Here is a 24051-nt window from a genome sequence, read left to right on the forward strand (position 1 = left end):
GAGAAAGGAGCTCACAAGCACAGGGGGCTAATTGAAGACATTCTGATGAAAAGAAAAGGCATGCAACTGTGCTGTCATAGTTCTACATTGACTTATTTCTGTATCAAAGCAATTTCTGCAAATTAGTGCAACCAAGTGCAATAATCCAACCTCCCAAGATTTTTTGTCTGCAGTTAGACTATTCCAGTAAAATGCCTTAAGATTAATAGGAACCTGAGAGACATCATTCAGATGGAGCAATCATGGGCTCATCAGCACAGTCCCACCAGTTCCCCATGAAGGTTCATACACTCAAAAGAAACCCCATTACAAACCACCTGTAAAACATGTAAGCATGTATTAGGTACACCTTGAGTGCCTCTGTGACCGATAAGGTCAGGAGCAATCTTCATCTGGAACCATCAGTTTTGTGTTACACCCATAATGTGTAAGTAACTGTGGAGGAGACTGGTTTTAGATGAGAGAAGAATATCAGTCCAGACCCCTAGTGGTGCTCGTTTAAAAAATCAGTGAATTTAATACAGTAGCTGATTGCAGAAAGAGTGTGTAATTTAATGTGTATTAGTAGAATATGTATTAGAACTTAACTGTTTCAAGTAGTAATTCATTACACAATGAATGTACACTTAAGACGTGTGTTCAATGTTAGGCTGTCTTAGTAAACCTGGAAATATATGGCACAACTTAAGGAGCTATTTCTTGATAGTCTTACGTTCTCAGTATTCCTCAGATTGTGAAGCTGTGTCTGCTGATTTCATTAATTGCTCGATATACCTTCTTTATATGTAGCAACGGGAAAAGGTGAAAAGACAAATTTGGTGATTATGCTTCTGTGATGATTGGACTGTGCCTTAACTCACACTTGTTTCTGTGTTTTGTTCTCTTTATATCTCTCCTCAGACCTTGCCTTTATTACAACCCTGGCCTTCCTATGGAAAGTGTTAGCCATAACTGTTGTGAGCTGTCTTCCACTGTACATTATCAAATACTTGAAACGCAAGTTCTCCCCTCCCAGTTACTCCAAGCTTACCTCATGAGCTTTGTCTTGGATTTTCGTTCCCTCCTTCTACCGCGGTGGTGGAATCGTGCCCCCTCCCCTCACTTGGACACTGCAGGAGAGGTGGTGGTCGGTGGATCAGGACGTTAGAACGGCTGGAGCTTTTAAAGTGGATTAAGGAGACAGAAGTGAGCGGGACTGGAAGTGTGGAGAGAGGCTGTGAGAAAGGCATACCGTCCCTTCTGTGTTCAGGGACATGAAGGCTATACAGACTTATGTTTTCAGATGTCTCACTTAACGCCACAGTTCTAGTTTTTTCTCAGCTTCTCTGTCATTCCTCTTGTTTACTACTTTTCTTGTGGTTTGTTTCTTTTTAAAGATGTTTTTTTTTTACCTTTCTCTACTGCTTTCATTAAAGACCATCTAATTGTTTTGTCCTAAATCTGCATTAGAATTACCTCTGAGTTTCTTTCAGGAGTTTCCAGGTTGTGGTTTTGTTCCTGTTCTCATCTGGGAACTCCCACTGTAAATAAGAGCTGATATGTGCAGCTTTTTAATGTCCTCAGACTGCATCCCCTGTACAGTTCCTGCTGCTGACATGGTTCTATTTGTAATACAGCGAGTATTAATAATGAAGCACTAATAGAATTAAGTGCAGCCGCTTTTGTAGCACAGTATTTGTTCCGGGAACAATTACCTAGATTGCTTTTCCCAATTAACTTTTTTTCAGTACTATTATAAACATCAAATGAAGCCAAATCACATGCATTTTCTTTATTACAATCAATTTACTTCTAAATCATAGAAGTTTTTCTTCATGTCGGAATTTAGTTATGTGTAGATTTATATGCAGTTGCTCTCTTGTGAATACAGTGGTTAGCAGTGTTCCAGGAAAACATTAGAGCACTGTATGTAATATTACTTGTAACAGGTGGTGTGTATGTATTTCTGCCTTCCCAAGTTAAACCAGCAGAGATTTGTACCAGGCCTGGAGAATTTTGTTTCATATGGAGCAGATCAATGCCTGAAACCCTGCTGTCAAAGCAAGATGTGCCGCTTAGAAAAAAAATAATCATGTTTTGTAAGGATTATTATTTGTTTGTAAATTCCTATCAGACACTCAAGCAGTGAAAATCGTATACCAGTCGTTCGCGATTCTCCATATGAATCCAGTCATGAATCTGCTCTTTTTTCATTGATTTGGTTCAGTATGAGGTTTCTCCGTACCACTGTGAGATACTGGAAGCCAAAAGCAGCAGCTGGTCTGCACAGAGAAAAGTCTGCTCTTTGGTATGGCAAAGCTGGTAAAGGCTTCACTCAAAGTGCATTCCCAGCCCTGTACAGAGCAGAGATCACTGGGCTGTAAAAGTCGCCCATTTTGACAGTGAGCTCTCACAGGGCAGTACACAACTGGCCACCAGAGACAGAAAGTTGTCCAGGTCGATCCATGCCACAATGATCCCTGTGGTTGGGCAAGACCGTGCTGATCTTGTCTTCAAACAAGAGTTGAGTCAAGTCTTGCTGTTTGGGCCTTACTGTGCACAGCAAATGGCTGACCTGTTTTCACAGGCAAGGTTTCACAAGCAGTGTCTCTTTGGATGACATGCCATTTGTATCTCAAATCCCTCATATGCTGGTATTAAGACTGTGAGCTTGTGAGTTTGTGAGCAGTGAGCCAAGCAAATTCTAAATGGGGTGTAGAAAATAGAATATATTCGTAGAAATGAAAGCTAATGAGAAGTCTGATAAACATCCATATGAGTCTTTTTGCCTTTTTTGGGAGGCTATGTGTTTTCAGATAAATCATCTTGTGGAGCTAGCAAATATTTCATTGAAGAGATAAAACATCTTATCATTTGCTTTACATAGATTTCAATCTACATAATTGCAGCAGTACCTCAAATACTGTATGATGCCAAAAATGCTTTTCCTTTTATCACAGTGCGCGAATTGAGTGAATTCAGTGTTTTCAGTTTGCACAATTTTTCCCAGGCAAAGCAACAGCAAAACTGTTTTTATGGCAGTTCTGCACTGATCACCCATTCAGCACATTTGTGGTAGTGCCACGTTCATGGCAAAGACTGTTCATTGAAAGGATTAAAAAAAGTACATGTTTTTTCAGACACACTAACAAAGCAGATTTGCATTCGCTGGAATTTGATTTATCATATGAAACATCTACCCTCCCAAATTGTATTGCTCTCATTATCTCAGGCTGCCATTGTACTCAAATGCTTTCCCCATTCGTTTAAGTGTATTTTAAAGAGGCTGGTTTGGCGTTATTTGATCATGAAAACTAGTGTATGTACAGTAAGACAAGAAGATTGAGAATACCTTGGCTTTCATGATCTTACCCACAGTCTCTGTAACATTTGCAGAGCTGCCATCTTTCCATTTATTCCTATCAAAACAGCTTGTCTTTAACTACTGTATGCACCAGCAACACAAATCCCCTAAGAAGACCAACTTCACTCTTTTCACTTAGTCACGTTAGTTCTCTTGCTTCTTCTGACTGCGGTTGAAGCAGGAATAATGCAAAATATGTTGCAATTGCTCACCCCCACCAGCTGGTTTTGTTAATACTGCATTGTTATTGTCATCTAAATTTAACAAGAAGTGTGTTGTTCCTTTGGCAAGTGTATAGTGGGTAGAATAGTGACTACCCCTTTAATTAGTACTAAGAGCAAAACACCCAGCCTTTTTTAAGGAATGTTTTGGCAGAGAAATATCCGCGCTCATTCCAGTGTTGTCTGGTGTTTGCGAGTGCAAATCCTATCTTCATCGCAGATAGCGATGAAAGGCATGAAAATGAAAAGTTGTCAGCCCTAAGTTTTAGTTTACCAACGTTTCTGTGTGAAAACCTGTGTGAATAAAAATATAATATATAAAACAAATATACAGTATATAATTAAAATGCCTTGAAATTCCATCTTAATTTTGCTCAGGTGAATTATTCAGCCTAAAACTGCTTTCAATTTTTAGCATACAGAGCGGGAACCTCGTTCAGTATATTCACATTCGGAAGTTCATTCAAAACTGTTTCATCAAACCATTTCATCAATGTAACCAACATTTTAAGGCACAAGGATGTGCTCTGTAATACTTGTCATCTTTTAAGGTCTGCAAATGAGTTTTTCATGTGACTTCTGAAATAAACCATCATTTGGAATGGATTAACTGGCTACAGTTCCATTCAATGCCATTTATCTCTTGTCTACTTCATACAGTAAACTAGACAGTAGTAAATCCTTCCTCCAACAGTACCTCTGAACACTCCAGTTAATGTACAAAGATGTTTAAACCTTTGTGTTGCATTATAGCTACTATATTTTGGTTTGGTACACTGTAATTCAATATGCTTTCCATGTAGTTGGCTCCAGATTTCTAACAGTTATTCTTGGTAATAAATTGAATATTGAGCAATAAATTGATTTTTTTACAAAACTCTGACACAAGTGTTTTGTTATTCCTGTGCTGCCAGTTACAGTAGGTCCGTGTATCTGCTGCATTTTCTTGAATGCAATGAATGAATTCAATTCCAATTTTTCCCCACAAGGTGGTGAAGTTTCACATTGTTCATATTTTTTTCCTCTAACAACTTTCAGTGTTTTTTTTACTCGGGCATCACTCATGAGAGAAACCCTTAATGTACAGTCTGCATACTTGTATTTGAAAAAGGTTAGCAAATTATTGAATTGCAAACATTTTAATACAAAATTAAAGACTTGTTGAGCAAATTGAGCATTGAGCATCTTCTGAAGTATTGATATCTTTTAGGTGGGTAGCTGCGTCAGCATGCATAGGCTGCAAAGGAATAAGTAATAGGTTTATTCCATGTTGTAAGCACAAGAGAAGAAAGAAAACACAACGTTTTGGCCATGGAGCCTTCTACGTTGTGTTTTCTTTCTTCTCTCTTCAGATATCTTTTACTTCATCAACTGTTTAAAAATACATGATGCTAGAAATGAAGGCTGCAGCTCCTTAGACATCTCTAGAGTTTTGACATGCTGGGTCTGCAATATAAAAAATATACTATCTCCAAACATGTTCTTAATCTTGCATAAAGCGCGAGCTCAGTGCTCATATGCATAATGTTTATTTTTTTAGAAAAAAGCTTGCTTATTAGATAAAGATTAAATAATTGTTATGGGTAATTCAGTATAATCATGAAAGGCTTACCCAGTTTGCAGTATAAGGCTAATATCTGTAGTCTCCCTGATGTTGAGCACAGACACTGAAACATACATTAACACACTTTCCAAATGGTATAATTCTCATAATTTAACACCTGAATCAAATTATTCATCCTTCCATTTAATAATGCTTTCTTCCAGTTCAGGATCATAAAGGTCAATTTTCCAAGAAGTCAGTTAACCTATCGGCGTGTTTTTGGACTGTGGGAGAAAACTCGAGCAACCAGAAGAGAAGATTAAACACCACTGAAGCTGTTAGACCACTGGGCATTGGTTTTGTTAAACACTCATTACTTTGTAATTTATTCCTCCTGGGTATTGGCAAATGTTACAGTTTGTTGAGGAACGAACATCCCCATGTGTAAAATTAATACACTTTATAGAATCTCATGGAACATATTCTCTAAAATACTTTGTGAAGTTACCTGTGCAGTAGTGAGTAGGATTGGGAACTATCTCCTTTTGTATTCTTTGTTAATACACCATTTGTATTTGTTATTTCCAGTTTGAGTTAAAATCACTTTCAAAACTACATATTCTTCCACAGTTTGCTTGAAAAGCTGTTTTATTTTGATCTATAAAAGTATATTAGTATTGCCCAGGTTTCATTATGTAGTCTTTTACAGAAAGAAAAAAAGAAAGATGTCTATAACTGTTTGGCTCTGAGTTTGCCAAACAGCCTCTTTTGTAACTGTTCTTAGACATTACGAAAGCCAGAATGAATACTAAAGTATGTCTCAGTTTAGTAATGCTGGGTCTGTTTTGATAGCTAATTTTGTTTACAAGTGCTCACACTAAGTTCTAGGTTAAGAAGTTTGGGTGGGGAGCTGTGTCAGCGTGCATTGACTGCAAAGGAACAAACAGGTAAATTAAACACCAAAAAGTAGCGTTTCTGCTGTTAAGCTTTGTTCATGCGTGAGGGTTAGAGAAATAGGAAGATCTAAAGCAACGGAGAACAAATGTGAGAATGGGAATAGCAAACTAATGGAAATTTGGGAGACAAACTATGGTAGGAATGTGAAAAGCTGAAATTTAAAAACTGAGAGGTTTTAGAAAGGAATTAGTCACTGAAAGCTGGTGCAAGTGGGATGCGAGTTTTAAGATTATCATGTCTTTTTGGAATAAGAGTCCTGGAAACCCTGTAAAAGGACGCAGTCAGAGATGGTCTGTGTAACGATGTCCGTGTGATGGGGGAGCAATCGGACAGGAGAGAGGTCTCTGATTCTCACCACTCCGATGTGTTCCCTGAAGTGGTTGGCCAGTCTCCTTCCTGGTTTCCCAATGGAAAAAGCACTTTCTGTAAGAGATGCCATAAATGTTATTATTGTTAAGAATTGCTGGATGAACCCGATGCTCTCTGGTGATCTTGAAAGGGCCATGTATGTGAATATTTCTTTGCAGGTGATGATAAAGTTCTGTTACAACAGATGGTGCTGTGGGCTATGGATGACAAAAAGGCTCCCTAGATTGGGTGGTTGGTGGTACTTGCTCTTATTTTAATGAATTTTACTTTTTTTTAATTGAATGTTAATTTTGATTTAAATTTGAATTGAATTGGTTTAGAAGTGTAAATTGGTTCTACGCTGTATAAAGGATCATTTGAGATGAAAAACACTGTTGTGAGCAATATACCATCTCAAACATCATTTTAAACCCAGGGTAGTAATATCTTTGTGCCCATTTGGTATAATGTTTATTGAGATGTTTTTTGGAGTCTCTGCCACTATTGTGCCATAGACTTTTTCTGCTTTTAAATTCTTAATGACCACACATTATGGTGTTGCATTGCTAGATTATAAATGCTTTCCCAATGACAAAAATCTTTTTTCTCTCAAACGATGCTTTATTTGGCCAGCAGGTGGCACCACAGACTTACATTTCCAAAAAAGGTTAAGGCAGTCAAATGTCAAGGCTGGTCTTTAGGAGTTCTGGTCTGGATAGTTTCATTTCATTTTCTTTTTTTTTTTAGATTTTTCTAACTATTCAGGAACAAAAGAAAGCAAGGAAAACAGAACTAATTAACTGTCTATCCAAGATATACCAGTGCTGTGGAAATACTAGCTTCACAGTCTGCTCGCATGCTATGAATCCCAGCTGTATGGAAAAAGTAGAATTATTTCTCCATGTGAGTGATGGTAACTTTTGTAAAGCATGAAATGGCAACGCATCCATCTCACCGTTCTTTGAACAGAACCTAAAATGCAGGTGGACAATAAATTGTAGATATTGTAGGTGCAGGTGAATGAATTGCTGCCTAAAACATGAACTGAATTGTTTGTATTTTATGCTAAAATACATTTCTGTAAATCTTCTACATTGTGCAGTCCTATTGTCAACTGCCCCCTGGGTGTTTGAAATAAGAAGCAGATTTTAACCCCACCCACTTTATAACCCCAAATCAGAGGTCTATGGGAATCCTGCTTTTTCTCATTGACTTAAAAAGAACTAGGCAGGTAGAAAAATGTCTGTTGCAAAAATCATAAAACATTGGCACCATGCCCACCAAAAACTCTCTGGGGGACAGTTGTCAAGCTGCTAAAGGGGAACCTTTATGGTGTTTATTTTAGTTTTCACTCCCCTTCTCTGTGCTTCGCTATGACTGTGAAGGAGTCATGGCACATGATCGTTAGTGCTCCCTGGAAACATTATTTGACAGTATGCCCATGATCCAGGATTGCGGATCACAGTGAAGGTGCATGAAAACCACATAATATCACATAAAGCATGAAAATGCCATGATATACACCTTCATCAGCTTTCTTAAAAACAGACACACACATGAGCACACACAATGCTCAGTATTACAAAGGGAGCTACACAGGTCAAGAAGGTGGGCAAGCAGCTAGAAGCAGCTAATTCTAAATAACAGCTGAAGACCCCAAAAGTCCTTGTCCTTTGCAGAAATATTTTATGATTCAGTTCACTGCAAGATTTTATTCAAGCATAAGATTTATTAGAAACCTTTGGTAGCCTACCTTCATAAGGCTTCGCAGTTCTCAAAGGCAAAAAGAATACATTATTTCTGGTTGTATGATTTGCACATACTGTACATGCATCCAGGTTCATAATATTTCCTGCCATTTTTGTTTTAAATGAGCACTGGAAATTCAGAATTGTTACTTTTTTTAATGTAAAGCCAAGTGAGCCTAGGTCTACAGTCAAGGATAATTCAAGACAAAACCTTAATTAATGTAGACTGTGTAAGTGCTGTATTTGATCTAGGTTTTGTTTTGGGGTTTATAACATTGAACTGAGAAGCATTCAATTTTCAGTCTCTTGCCTTGATCTACCCCACATGTAAATCTGAAAATCGCACTTCTTAACGTGAGAAATCAGCACCTGCTTGTGTGAGCATGAATCATGAATGTGCAATGTCAATCTTAAAGGCAAATCTACAGTACGTTATGCCTTTTCATAATCGTATTAAGACTTGAAAATTTCATTTTTTTCATATGATCGTCATTTACTTGCTCCCTAAATGGAGATCTAGTCTACCTCCATCACTGATACTAGCTAGAATATGCATTGCTGTTCAAGGGCAAGTCACCAAACAGCATTCAGCTCTGCTCTGCATAAGATTTGGGTAGCAATGTCGCTTTTTTATCCTAAAATTGCCTCCTTTATTTTCATAGTTGCCAGCCTATACCTTATTATCATAGAGGGTGTGAGACCTGACATGCCTTTAATGTTACAGTAAGGTTGCGTCTTGTAAGATCAATTATCTCAGCCCTCGTTCTTTATCATACAGTATCACAGTGAAGAAAAGGACTAGGTTAGGTTATTCTCACATGAGCTATTTGTACAGGGTATGCCGTTTTCCAATATACTAAGAAAAAAAGGTTGTTACTTTAAAATGTAACAAATTGCAATGTTATCATAAGGAAAATGAGACATGTTAGGAGGCTACAGTGAAAGCTATCACTAGAAGCAATGCTCATGCTTTGCACTACTGTAGGTTGCACCACCTGTCTTGGATTGTCTCATTCCATTCATTATGTTTGGGCAAATACCTGTTCACTGGCCACTGAACCCAAGATGTAACACACCATCATACTGTAGTTCAATGAGTGAGCAATGAGTCTCAGCTCTGCTGAGTAGAGGATCCACAGCATCCGCAAGTTGTCATCAGTCACTACAAGTGGAGGTCTGTAGCAACTCAACACTCGTGGGCCTCCAAAGAGATTGGTCTGTTGAACACAGCAATTATCGTTCAGCAAGTATCATTGCGCCTGTCTGCCCTACATTTGTTAGCATCTGACAGTGTGGTCTACAGAAAAGTTTGATTTATTGCTAAATAAGATTTGGCTCCAATGCTGGCGAGTCCACCTGAACTGTAGCTCACTCCACCTCATGTGGTTGTTTTGATTAACATCGATGAGCACTGGCTCCTGTGTTGCTGGCTGGCCTGCAAACGGTGACTGTCTAGCTGAACTGCTGATGTGATGCACAAGTTGTTACGGATTGGTGCTTCTGATGCATTGGAAAACGATGCATAACGATGTGTCAATTTTAGTGATGAGTTGTGACTCATGATCTGCCAGATCACAGTTGTGGCAGGTCAGTCCTTAAAATGACTTTAGTAACAGCCAAGGTTTGAAGCCACTAAAGAGGCCTTTGAAACAACAATGCTTTTCAGCCTCCAACATACAGTACAAATGGCATGAGGGTGATGCTCTCTTGATAAGCAAGTCATATGGGTTTCATTTGATGTTTTTCTTACTTTTTACGTGTACAAGACATCCAACTGGTTTTACTGTCTCATCCCAGTCTAGCACTAAAGAGGTGATCTAGGGCCTAAGTAATAGTTAATGTCCCTCGAGCATATCATTGCCTGTCAATAAAAATGTAATAAAAATACCAAATCATATACTTTATTAACCCAAAACATACTGTAGGAGCATAATGTGATATGTTCCTTCTGATGCTCACTGTATTTTCCTAGGGCTATGAAGCTTTAAGAAAATCTTCAGCGATAAGCTGTGTTGAATGTTACCTGAGAAACATTGTCTATGATGTGGTTAAAATGGTAAGTTGCTTCAGCATTGGAGTTCCTGGGCTTACATCTTGTGTTTAAAACAGAGGATTAAGATTGAGCAGTTATTATTAATATATAATCAACTACCCCCCCCTCCAAAACACACACACACACACACTCATATGCATTTGGTAACTCTGCTATGAAGCACCATTTCACATTTGGCTTGGCCTGTCACTGCATGCCTGTTATGGCCAAGAGACAATCAAAATGCACATGAGGGCATCTTCCCAAATGCATACTGTCCACATAACTGCAACAAAAATAAAATTGGAAACATTCAACAGAAGGGTGCCCACTGGAGAAGGGACACAACTGTAACTGCCCAGCCAGTCACAGGAAGCTCTGGCAATTAATCAGCAGAGGAAACGTTGGCTGACTCTACCCCACCCAGCTCCGGTGGTGAGAGGCCAGGTTTGTGCTGCTGATGACACATACTGTACAGTCATTGCTGGCTCAGGGACTCTGACTACAGAAAGCGCTCAGGTTCAGTTCTGAATAACACCCAGGCTAGTTTTAGGGTCCAATGCCAAATCCTTCAGTAGACTCAGATATACTGGGCCACTTAGTATTGGTGCCACAAATGATGTTGGGGCCCATCATGAATTAGAACATCATCATCCTATCTCCTCCTCCTGCAGTTTAAGTTTTTGAAACCATTTCAGAATAGTGTTAGTACTACTGTATTACTGATAAAAGGTGGAAAAATGCCTAGTGCGTACCTTGTAAGTGATACATAAAGGGAATGGTATGTATTTGTTATTACTAACATAAGGTAATAGATACCTCGAACTATGTGTTGATTTCTTCACTTGTTAAGTGCTAGGTTTATCATTCATACATAACTAACACACACTGTGCCTGTGTCTCCTATTCAATACTAAGCTGTTGTTTTTTTATCAGACAAAAAACTACTTGAGAGTACCAGGCCTGCAACACAGAACCACAGAAAAAAGCATCGGCTGAACTTGGGAACCAAGAACTTTAAGCCAGCACCTCCTTTTGCTGTTAACCTCATGTCAATGCGAATTTATCAGATACTGTAGCTCAGTAAACTGAAGAAATAGAACTGTAAAACTGTAAAGCAATTGCCATCTCATAAGACCAAATGAGCAGTTTAAGGTTATTATTAATCATTTATTTATAAGGACTTTATAATGGGGAAGTCATTTTTTTCCTGGCCAGCAGCCTGGTGCTACCGTGAATGGTAGGTGCCAATAGACGAGCAGCTGTCAGTGTGTGAAGTACTGACTCACTGTGGCACCACTGACATTCTCCCGTGATGGGTAGTTGAGTGGGCTGTCTGCAAATGAGATGTTCCATTTTAAGCAGTGCTGTGGTGAGTGTCATGCTCTTCTTTGTACCTCAGCAAACCTTGCTGTCACCTCAAACCTTGTTATTAAAGCTAGAATCAGGCAAGAACGTATGAAAGGTCCATTTGGGCAGTCTTGCTCATTTGGTAGATTAAGAGTTAAAATTTCATCCGGCCAGTTGTTAAAAGAATCCAGAGACTTGGCCTGTGCCACCTAACAGATAAGCCTCTTCCAGACACCCACAATGCTTCGTGTAAAGAACCAATTTCCTATTCTCCACCTGGAATTGTTTTCAATTTTAGTTTCCAAATGTCACTCTGTGTCCTTGTTTCACTTCTGTGAGTGAGAAATGAACCCATTTGTTGACCCTATCTGTACCCTTAGGAGTTTTGCATATGTGAATCAAATCTCCTCTTGATCTCCTTAAGGATTTTGAATCACTTAATATATTCATACATTGCAAGCCCCCGAGAACAGGATATTTTTTTCTTTTGCTCTTTTTTTTAGCTATTTTTAAGGGGATAACACCCTTTTTGTGTTGCGGTGACCAAAACTGAACACACTATTGTAAATGAGGTTTTATTAGTATTTTTTAAAAGCTTGAGAATAACTTTCTATTTAAAATCCACAACTTTTGCTGTATACTGTAGACAAGCATTCCCATTGCTTCCCCATATTGCCTTGATGAGGTCATAGTAGAAACTATATTAATTCCCAGATCCATTTCATGCATGGCTTCTTGCAATTCAGAGTCACCCTAGCAGTGTGTCTCGTGTGTTTTTCTGCTGCCTATGTGGATGTGGACGGTTTCCCCTAATCAGTGTGGAATATCATCTCTCATGTGTCAGCTGAAACCATGATTTTGTTTAATTATTTTTGGAAAGTCCCTTGCGGATGTTTCTGTGTTTCTCTCTTCCACTATTTTGTATCATGTAAAGTGTAATTAGTTTACCTATACAGTATCAGAATATAAAATCATTTACATAGAACAGGCCTAAACATCGGCCCAGTTAAAGGCAATGATGTTGTATAGCGTTCTGCTTCACTACAGTAGGTTTTGACCCATATGCAGGCTTTACCTTGGATTCCTATGGATTTTAATTTGAGAATCAGCTTCATGAATATGCTCTCATGCTACTGATTGTCCTTGTTGCTTGTCTGAAGAAATCTAGCAAGTTCATTTAACAACACCTTCCTTTTCTTAATCTATGTTGGCTCTCTCTTAAACCTCCATTGTTTTCTAAGTATTCCTTCAGTTTAGGTACATTCCTCTCTGAAAAATAGAAGTAAAAATGCAGAGCTTCATCTGGAGTCTTCTTCAGTCTGGAGTCTTCTTTAGGTGTGAAGGAGAAAGAGTGAACAGGAATTTGAAGAAAAGGGGTGGCTCAGGATGAACGAAAGAACAAAGTGAGTATACACTAGGTGTGATGAGTGAGAAAGACCCTCCAAAAACATGGAAATCTGGAGAGCTGTGAGAAGTTGAAGCCTGTAAAGAAAGCAGAAATTACTCTACCATTGAGAGCTGGTGGATGATGTGATCTTAGTTTATGGATGTATCTTTTCTTATCTTTATGATTGTGTACTGTATTATCAATCCTCTATTATTTTGTAATGTTCTATTGCACTTTTAAGCACACAACGTTCCTTTACTTTTGCTGTTCTGAAAAACCACTTTGCCTCTATCGCAGGCTTTTCCATTTCAACCACAGTAATAGCTTGGTAGAATGTTTTTTTTTTTCTGTTTCTGAAAATCAGCCATGATACACGGAACATGTACTTACGCAGTTGAGAATCTTCTAATGTTTTTAAAAAATCAAATTTATTTGCATACTGTCAGGTATATAAGTTTGGCATGGGATATGTAGATTCTAAATATTGACCCTTTTGAAAATACCAAGCTCACTCAGCAGCAAAATGTGGAAACTTTGCAGGGCGATGAATGTTTTTGCAAGGCACTGTACTAATGTATAGATCGGTGTGTGTTTATTGAGCTGACATTTATCGCCCTATTCTATCCATCTCAGGGTAACACACTTTCCAGAAAATACTCCTGCCAGATTCCTTCCTGTGCCATGGGTGCTGCCTCATGCTGAGCACACAAACTCCAATGCATTTGTGATGGTCTAATGTTGAGGATACAAAAGGAATAGTAAATGATGCACATCGTACACCCCTTTTTTATAAAACATGACTTAAATTTGATTAGAACTGCAATGCATTTAGTCCTTTGTCCCAAATAAAGTTTCAGCATGACCAGCCTCAAAGATAATTTAGTTCAAGTTCAAGTTTATTTTCATACTGTACAGTATGTACTGGAGTATAATGAAATATTAACTTGTGTGTTTGCCTCACATGACAAATGAAATAACAGATGACATAAAAGATGACAGAAAATAACATAGCAAATGACATCAAAATTGTTGGAGACAGGAACGGGGTAGCGGCAATAATTAAACCAGCATTTAGCAACTGTGTGCAAAATTCAGCAGTGGTAGTGTTTTCGGTTCAGTGGAAAATACAAGCAGTGACAGGATTTTGAGTTCAGTGCAAAGCAGAGGGGTGTAAGAGGGGTAGGAGTGGAGGGTAGGAGGATTTAAGAGGTGGAGTTTAGGAGTCTTATGACTGTGGGGTAGAAGCTTTCTTTGAATCTAGAGGTCTGGGCTTTTATACTCCTATATCTTCTGCCAGAAAGAAGAAGAGAGAAAAGGCTATTCCCAGGGTGGTTTTGGTCTTTGATTATATCATCCTCCATTCTGAGGCAGCGTGTGGTGAAGACGGTCTGGATGGAAGGGAGTTCTGTACCAGTGATGGTCTCAGCTGTCTCCACCACCTTCTGTATTTTTTTATGTTCATGAGCTGAGCAATTGCCATACCAGACTGTAAACTAACCTCAAATCTAAAATGTTGAGGTTAGCAGTACTGAGCACAGATTACTGATCCATTATCAAAACACTGTTATTAAAACTGGATAATTTTCTTAACAGTCTTATATTAGCAGTATATTTCCTGAGTAACCACAGATTGCCAGTGAAATTTATAGCAGTTCACTTACAAAAATGTACAAATCTCCAACAATCTGTGTACTTCACTGTAGCCATCGCAATGCAGCTCAGACATGACCTTTGCTGACATCACCTTCATCAGAGCTGAATAGATAAAATGACTTGTTATTGATTAAGATCCAGCAGCAATGTGTTCCTTGAATTCACACATTGTATATTCTTTTTTTTTTGCATTCAAAAGAATACTTCAGTATATTTTACTGTCAGTGGCATACATAATTGCTACCAGAACAGAATCCATGTAGCATGTTCTATTTGTGTTTCATGGTTTCTGTCGATTAAAATAGAATACAGTGTTTCTCAGAAGTGATTGTACAATCTTAATAGAATTTTTTGTGATTGAGAATACAGTTCATTTTCATGCCTTTGTGTTTTATGAAAGGAAAAAGGTTTAATATTCAAAAAACCTCTGAAATGTTCTTGTTGTATATCTAAGTTCAAGATTGCTTTAGTTTTCAGTGTTGCTTACTTGGTTTCACAAAAAATGTGGCAAGTTAGAAAGGAAGGAACTACAAGTGTTGCTAATACTGTCATACAGATCTTCATAACTCATGTGGGAAATTACAATTTCAAAGTGTGTAAGAGACATTTTTGAATATACAAAACAGTTGGTGGAGTCCTTGTGTAGCTTTAAACATTTAATAAATTAAGCTGCTGTGCAGCAGATAACTTTTTGGGTTGCTTTTACACAACGACTTGACAAGCACCTAGATTTTCTTATTATATCATTGACCCAGGTTCTTAAAGAATGTTAAAAGTAAAGTTTATACAATGTTCCTTCTCCTTGCCCTTTTCCTGCCCAGTTTGTTGTTTGCTTAGTAAATCGGTAGAATTTTGACTGGCAAATCTGCTTTCCCAGAGTTCTGCACTAGCTGCCCATGCAGCACCAACATCCTGTTTCAATAGCTGTGCCTGTTTTTCCTGTTTGTGCTTTTACAGACCTCAAAAACTGTATTTGCCTTTAGCACACAAAGAGTATGATGTACAATAGGTTCATTACTTATTTACATTTGACTTAATATTTTCAGGATAGCCCATATTTAATCACTGATTTGAATCTTCCTGAGCATATTCTTTGTCTACATATAAACACATGCAGTATTTCAAATCTGGTGTTACCCATAATATGTAGAGAAAGGACAACCCTTTTGCATTTCTTTTAATAAAACCATAGATTTTAATTTGGTTTTGGATGTAATCCCAAAATATTAAATTAGTTCCATACCAAATCAATGTGTCAGTAGTTTATCTTCGTTACTCTGTGTTAAATCCTCTGACCTATATTTTAGGGCTTGGTCTAGCTCCAGACTATGGATTTTGCTTTGGTTCAGAGACAGGGAAGGTCAAAACAGAAAAAATATTTTTCATGAGATTTATTTGTGAGGAAGAAGCTATAGTGAAGAGATTATTGAGGTAAAGCAGGAGTTGCAGAAAAGAGATTATTGAGGTGAGGCAGGAGCTGTGGAGAAGAGATTATTGAGGTGAGGCAGGAGCTACAGTGAAGAGACTATTTAAGTGAGGCAGGAGCTACAGCGAAGAGATTATTAAGTGAGGCAGGAGCTACAGTGGAGAGATTATTGAGGTGAGGCAGGAGCTGCAGTGAAGAGATTATTTAAGTGAGGCAGGAGCTACAGTGAAGAGACTAAGCGAGGCAGGAGCTACAGTGGAGAGATTATTGAGGTGAGGCAGGAGCTGCAGTGAAGAGATTATTTAAGTGAGGCAGGAGCTACAGTGAAGAGACTAAGTGAGGCAGGAGCTACAGTGGAGAGATTATTGAGGTGATGCAGGAGCTACAGTGAAGAGATTATTGAGGTGAGGCAGGAGCTACAGTGAAGAGATTATTTAAATGAGGCAGGAGCTACAGTGAAGAGATTATTAAGTGAGTCAGGAGCTACAGTGAAGAGACTATTTAAATGAGGCAGGAGCTACAGTGAAGAGATTATTGAGGTGAGTCAGGAGCTACAGTGAAGAGACTATTTAAGTGAGGCAGGAGCTACAGTGAAGAGATTATTTAGGTGAGGCAGGAGCTACTGTGAAGAGATTATTTAAGTGAAGCAGGAGATGCAGTGAAGAGATTATTTAAGTGAGGCAGGAGCTACAGTGAAAAGATTATTAAGTGAGGCAGGAGCTACAGTAAAGCATGACAATGCTGAGATAATGAAATCTGAGATGCAAGGTCACAATTGGACAAAGGGAATGTTGAAGATGTAAATTCACTTTAGCAACCTGTTTTAAGAAGCAAATGAAATCTGGAATTAAGTATGCATCTTTGAAGCCAGGATTTAACTATTATCTTTCAAGTTGCAGCAACACATTTCTCTTTTTTGATTATTTTTGTTAAAATATATATTTTTTAATTTTGGTCTTGATCTTGATTCAGTTATAATCTCACCATGTTAGACTTGCAATGCTTCCAAAGCTGTTGCTGACTCATTCCAAGTTTCTCTGGCTGCTGACTCCTACTTCATTTTATGGCATACTAGTTACTTTTTGTTCAGTTAGAATTATTTTACCATTCTTACAAGTTTTTTTTTCACTTACACATTTTTGGGTGATCATTATAATGCCTTCAGATGTTAAAAATGGATAATAATACAAAGAAATGCACTGACACCTTCAGTATATTTTTTTTCCTGAAGTTTATCTTGTTAATATTCTTCCTAAGCGGAGCCTTTTATTTGCAGTTACTACTAATACTGTACATTGATGTATTTCACAATTTTTGTAATCTCAGAAAAGTCAGATTTATTCACCTTAATATATGCAATTTGCTTTATAGCATTGATCCATTTAAGGCTTGATTTTTTTTACCTAAAATTTTGGTGATTTGATTGAAAATCTGTTTCTTTAAATGGATAAAAATCTGTGTTCTGTTTGGATTGTTCATCTAAAGGAAAAGTGGAGTTAATTTATGTTATACATCATTTACAGTGTTGACTTGTTCTTTTAAACTAATCTATAACTTGATTTATTTGGAATTTGAAGCCAGTTATTATTAAATATATGTGGTGGTTGCTGTAAGCTATAGACATCTTTTGTTCTGCAGTGAGCAGCATCATTTAGTGAAATTCTTTCTCATTATATAAGTACTGGGTTTATTTTAATGAGAGAATTTATCCTCATAACATAATTTAAGGACAATCGGACTCATTTTCAAACTATAATCAAACCTGCTGCAACTATTCTGTGCCACCTAATAAGTCAGCTTTCTTGACATTAGTATTGCTATTTTATTTGGCTTATGCTTTTATTCAGATCATCTTACAGCTGTGCTCATTAATACGGCTAGGCATTTTGCTAACGTAACAGGAGTGTGGTTGCTTGAAACAAATGAAGTGTCCCTACACAGGGCTTGAACCCATCATTCTTCAGTTACAAATCCAGAACAGTAGCCACTGCTCCACACTGCTGTTCTTATGAGGGTTGCAAACACACTTGTTAAATACAAGTCCCCAGTCTTCTGTGGAGCTCTTTGTGGTACTTGTTTACTAGTATGTATTAGACGGGTTCATAAGAGAAGCTTCATCTTCTATCTAGAAGATATTTTAATAATCATGATCTCACATGATTAATATAATTTAACATGAATAAATTGGAGCAACATTTACTCTAATTTCATGAGTGGAAGTTGCATAGATCTTGTGTTAGTTTTGCAATATTGTTAACAAACATGTACCCGTTTATACTGCATGCCAACAGATTCTTGTTTGGTAAAAGGCAAGGGCCTCTAAGGATCACAATGATTGGCTGTCCTTCAGACAAGTTAAAAGTATTTTCATACAAGCAACAAAATTCTAAGCAACTCCAAGGTGAGATATTATAACAATGAAATCTTAAGAAGTTTTGGAACTTCATTAAAACTATGGAGAACACATCACTTTCCTCTTATTTACCTGTTTAGGTTGCTTACAAAAGCACAGTTCCATCCATCCATTTTCTAAGTGCTTTATCCAATAGACGGTCGCATTGGAGCTGGAGCCTGTACAAAGATATATACACCCTGGAGGACACCAGTCCATCATAGGGCAGACAACAGCCAGTTTTCCCAGATGTCCATTAATTTACCATTATGCCTTTGAAATGTGAAAGGAAACACACAGTACACAGAGAAAAACCCACATGAAGAACATACAAACTCCACAGAGATAGCACCCAAGGACCAGAACCCAGAGACACAGCACTGCCAGGCAGCAATGCTCACCACTGTGCCACCCTAAAAGCATAGTTCTGATGGAAAAATAAGGCCTTGATTGTATCATGTCATCTAAAATCTCCAAAATCTGCAAGAGTTTCAACACTTCATCTTCACCTTCACCCACCACCTCCTACACTGAGCCTTCTCATTCTTCACTATTTCCTTCATCTCTCTGGTTTTCTCACAGATCTCCCTCCTAATCTGATTCTGACACCCATCTCAGATTCTGACATTTCCTCTTTGCTCCACTGTCACTAACATGCCACTTAAAGTATTAAAAAGTATGAAATGGTCAACTTCACTTTTTAAACAGAAGAGAATTCTGGACAGATTCTCGCTTGCAATGATGAGCCAGATTGTACCCCTATAATTTATACCATACAACAGCTTTTTCTCTGGAGTGACTGAGTGAAGTGCTTTGCTCATGGCTATAATGGTACTGTAGCATCCCACAAAGGCTCTGGGGCCCACAGCTCTCCATTCCAAAGGCCAGAGCCTTAACCATGTTATTGCCCCTGCCCCAAATCATTAGTAAGGCTAACTCAAACCCAGGCAATTGACAATTAATTAATATTCTCTTCATGCATCACATGGTATAAATGGTGTATACTGTACATATATTTACATCAGCCCCTAAACTCGATGTCTTATCAAAGGATCATATAGAAAGTATCACAATTGATTTGTTATATGGATGTATGAATATGAAAGTTGTATGAATATGAAAGTTGAACCTTAAATCTGACATTTTTTATTTCATTGCAATGTATATTCTTTGTTCAGCTTTATCGTGTAAAGTAAAAAACTTCTATCTTTAGCTACATATATATGAAAAACACATATTTCTTCAGTGCCTCTTCACTTGAGAAAATCACATTTATTTCCTGGAACTGTGGAACCTGAATCACCACTTTTCATGCACGGGTCGACTCATCCGCCCAAACCACACTAAACGCGACACATGGCGGAGTGTCTATCTTCAGCCCCGCTCAGACGATTCCTTCTGACAGGACGTAAGCCCAGCTGATGTGGAGGGGGGAGGAGTTGGGGGGAAGGCTGCTTGCGGTTTACTTTTTCGAGCTCTCCTTAAGTAAAACCATGTGAGGGAGCCCGTTCTCCAGTTTCCCTGATTGGGAGTCTGGTCCTGTCCAATCACGAGAGGTGGCGGCGGGCCAGCTGTGGCAGATCACAGGCAGACTGCGGACTGCACTAGACAGTCAGAGGGGAGTGCAGAGGGTTCCCTGCAGGCTGCTGCCAGGTGGGCAGACAGACCCACCGTGCTGCTTGCGCAGTAGGCTGATGAGGAGGGGTCAGAGGTCAGAACGTTTCCCAGAAGCTCAATAGTTTACAGACCACATTCATGACACATCCCATGTCTGAGTAAGAGGCATGCAGTGCCAGACCCCGGGGAAAAAGAACATACTGTAATTTTTCAGAAATTATTTAAGGTGGAATAGGGCAAGAAATGACATTTTAAACCACGCTTGGCATTTTTCACAGTTTTGAACATACTTCCATTATTTGTGGATTCTGTTTTTTTCCTTTCCTCCCCTTGTCTCCACCAGGTCCGACTCCTCAAATTCTAGCAATAAAATGGGTCAGTATAGTGGGCATTCCACTTTTTCAAACATACCCTTTCTTTCAAAAACATATGGTTTTATACCTCACAAGAAGTCAAGAATCAGAGGCAGAATTGTGTGTTATGTCTGCATAGATTCCATGTTGAGAGTAAAGATCTGTAACATTAAGACTTTTGAATGAATGAATGCTAACACAAAAAAAAAATATTTTTTACACAATGCAAACACAGACTCTTTGTATATATTGCCAATACAAACACTTGAATCTCTGGTCCTAGAAAAGAGCCCATCTGGAAACTAGAAGATGTATTTTGCAGCAGGAGAGTCTGGTGAGATATAAAGCTTGTAAGAACATACTGTAAGGAAGGTTAGGTTAGGTTAAATGAAAGGAGGCCATTCAGCCCATCTAGTCCAAGTTAGTAGTTAATTGATCCAAGGATCTCATCCAGCAGTTTCTTGAAAGAAACCTGGGTATCCTCTTCGGCAACACGGCTTTGTAGCTTATTCCACTCTCCCAAAAAATCATTCTTCAAGCCAGATTTGAACCAGAATTCTCAGGAGTTTCTACACTACAGAAATGCCTCTGCTCTGCCAGCTGTTGGAGGTACAGTACATGTGCCTCACTTTATGTTTTCTCTTACACAGAAAGACAATTATATTCACTACTGCTCTGTGAGTTAATTCTTTTTTTAGAGTTCCTCTTTGGTTTGTAGGAGTTTTAAAGTATGAAAAATATAGCTGCTTCAACCATAGATCCTTTTCAATACCATCAAACACTGAGGTTCCTTTTTTGTTTGCCTAAATATAGAGTTCCTTCAGTTAAATATACAGCTCTCTCTAGTCCATTAAATAAATCCACCCATCTCTGACCGACCTATTCATTCTCAAACACAACAAATTCAAGTTGTGTTAAACCTGTCTGTAAGCTGTTTGACGTTGTAGGGAAAGACAGCATATCCTGTTTACTTTTGCTGAAACGGGTCTTGAACTCCTGCGACCTTTAAAAGCTCTGTGGCTTTTGCATATCTGCAGTTCTACTTACGTTTAATCTGTACGATTCCTAAAGTACATTGAAACCATAAATAAAAGCCGAGCTATCAGAATTATTAATTTGTAATAAATTAAAATTAAAGTAACTTAAAGGCACCTCCTGTAGCACAGCTCAGACCTAGTACAGAGGTGGCAAACTCACATCTATTTTCTACCAGTTTTTTGTGGCTTTTTTTAGAGTTTTATTTACTGGTTTTGTTCTCAGTTTTCTTTCTTGGGTCTAAAATTATACTTCAGAATCATCAACAAACAAACAAGGATGCATTCTGAAGTATTGTCTCTAATTTACATCCAGGATTTTTCATTTTCAGAGAAACACATCTCCGTGTCTCACAGTTTCATTGTAATAAGCAACATTCACGTTTCTGTTTCAGATTTTACTATTTTATGCTTTGAATTGGAGAATTTGCTAAATAATCATAGCAATAAGACATTTTAGGAATTTTTCCAGGGTGGTCTGTGCATTTCAAGATTCCCTTAACCCCACATTACAGCACTTCTTCTTTAAGCTTACTAGTCCTTAGAACTTAATTTCAAACATACAGTATCCTTTAAGAGGAAACTTTGATATGAAATTGTCTCTGACTGACAAGTGGTGCTCTGTTTTTCTCAAGGACTACTTCTAAAACCAAAGCTTTGTCAAATAATGGAACAGTGGAATATCAATTTCATTCTGCAAGAATTCTGCAAAAGAAAATAGGCAGACCTACTGTATTAATTTGGATTGGGTGAAGGAGATAAAAATTACTTCACCAATTAGGTAAGAAATTTAGAAAAAGCAGATTACACAAACCCAGGGTGAAATGTAGCCAGGACACCAATGTCAACACCCCTACTTTTATAAACAGTACCATAGCATCCCATAAGTGGTCAGGACTTTGGTATAACATCTCATCTGAAAGACAGCATCCCTGGTCACCATACTGGGACTTTGGACTGGAAATTCTGGTCCAAAGGGAAGAGGGACACAGCAGCAACCTGATATACAGTACCCTGGCCTCCTTGGTCTTCAATTCTGGCTTGACTTCTGAGATCTGACAAGATCAGGTTACAAGGTGGTAACATTGGATTAGATAATGCAACTAATACTACACTCCATTCTTTCCATTACACAATTAATGTGAATTAGCTTACATTTTGGTCTTCCCTATGAGCAGCTCCTATTATATCGATGTCAAGATTGCCTAACCAGTGATCGGCTGAGCAAAGGCAACTACTAATCCCTAAGGTACAAAAGAACATTCTGCACATGCAGAATTATTTGTGTATGCAATGTTAGTCTGACATTAGCCATGCCAATAGTACAGTAGAGCAGGTGAGCAGAACAATTCCGATTGCTATCTTTGAGTAAACACTAGCCAGTGGAAAGTCCCTGCTGGTATCTAGATTAGTGCTGCATCCTTAGCAATCTGATAAGGAAGTGGTATTGCTCTTTTGCTTTGTTCTACAGGGCAGTGATACATGCATACTGTATCCAAAGATCAAGTAGCTGCCAAATATCCCTGTTGAGCTCTGGATCTTGACTGCTACCACCACTCAGGATCATCCATGCCTGTGGTTGGAATTCGTGTAATATGGAAGAATAAGGGCAGGAAGAATATCGATGTGAGTCATGGTAATTTTCTGATTGCAGATGCAATGGATATATTTGGGGTTGAAATCTGAGTACTTAAATTCTGGTGGGGTTCAAAAGAAGATCTAAGCTTGCAGAGTCAAAAAGCTTGCAGTGCCTTACATTAGATTGTTCTAGATTAGTGCAGCATTCAACCATGAAGTCTTGCATGAAGTCATGTCATGCAACAGAAAAGTCACTGTAACAGATATTCATAATGGGCTATAAATCTGTTCGTGAAGACATTATACACGTTTAATTAGTGAACTGCTTCAGTTAACAGTGAACAGTGAACAATCTGTTAACAAAGCATCTAAACTCATGTGAAACTGTTACTCTGACAAGTCAGTCTTACGAGGAGGTGGATGTGGTCTTCAATGGAATGAAAGATAAAACTTGCAAAAAAAAAGTATCTTCTTAAAATCATAACAAATACAATGCATAAACAAGTACATATGCCTTTGTTTTTTTATTTATTGGTCCAAAAGAACTGAGGAGAAACATTGCTAGAAAACCTTCATAACCTTCAGATTGACAGATGGTCTCAGCTAGTCAACTGTACATCCATGGATTTTCTACTTCTTTGAAAATCATAGTGCTGCTCTTTCATTAAGTGATGTTCCGGATTCTACCAAACATTCTGTACTTTTCCTCACCATTAGTCTAGCACTTTCCTCTCAAACAATTATTTTTCTCTCTCAAACAAATTGCCTTTTGTTTATCCATTGTACATTTCAGTAATTGATTATGCTGTGTTTCTGTTTAACCTTCACTGTTCAATCCTTTTTTTACACTAGCAGTTTAGGCAGAAAGAATCTTTTTGTCATTGTGTGCATTTCCTTAGAAATCTGGTCAGTTCCATATGATTCTTGTGCTTTGTAAGATTGTGTACTTGCTACCATAAATAATATTACAGAACTTATTATACAGTATGAAGATTACTGAGATGTCTAATTCATGTCCAATATATTCTAACATGACTAAGGACAAATTTGTGTCACTTGTCTTATTCAT

The 24051-nt window shown here is 38.1% G+C and overlaps 1 protein-coding gene across 2 annotated transcripts in view; it reads left to right on the plus strand.

Moving 5' to 3' along the window:
* atp9b (ATPase phospholipid transporting 9B) overlaps window positions 1–4441 on the plus strand; it is a 152164-nt gene extending 147723 nt beyond the window's left edge. For both annotated transcript variants that reach the window (XM_088928992.1, XM_088928993.1), the window contains one exon: window positions 901–4441. In XM_088928992.1, coding sequence (XP_088785118.1) covers window positions 901–1037 — 137 coding nt within the window. In that variant the 3' untranslated portion in view covers window positions 1038–4441. The remainder of the gene's footprint in view (window positions 1–900) is intronic.
* Window positions 4442–24051: the final 19610 nt, after the last annotated feature.

This window comes from Atractosteus spatula, chromosome 12 (genome assembly GCF_055471065.1).
Source record: "Atractosteus spatula isolate fAtrSpa1 chromosome 12, fAtrSpa1.hap1, whole genome shotgun sequence".
NCBI lineage: Eukaryota > Metazoa > Chordata > Actinopteri > Semionotiformes > Lepisosteidae > Atractosteus > Atractosteus spatula.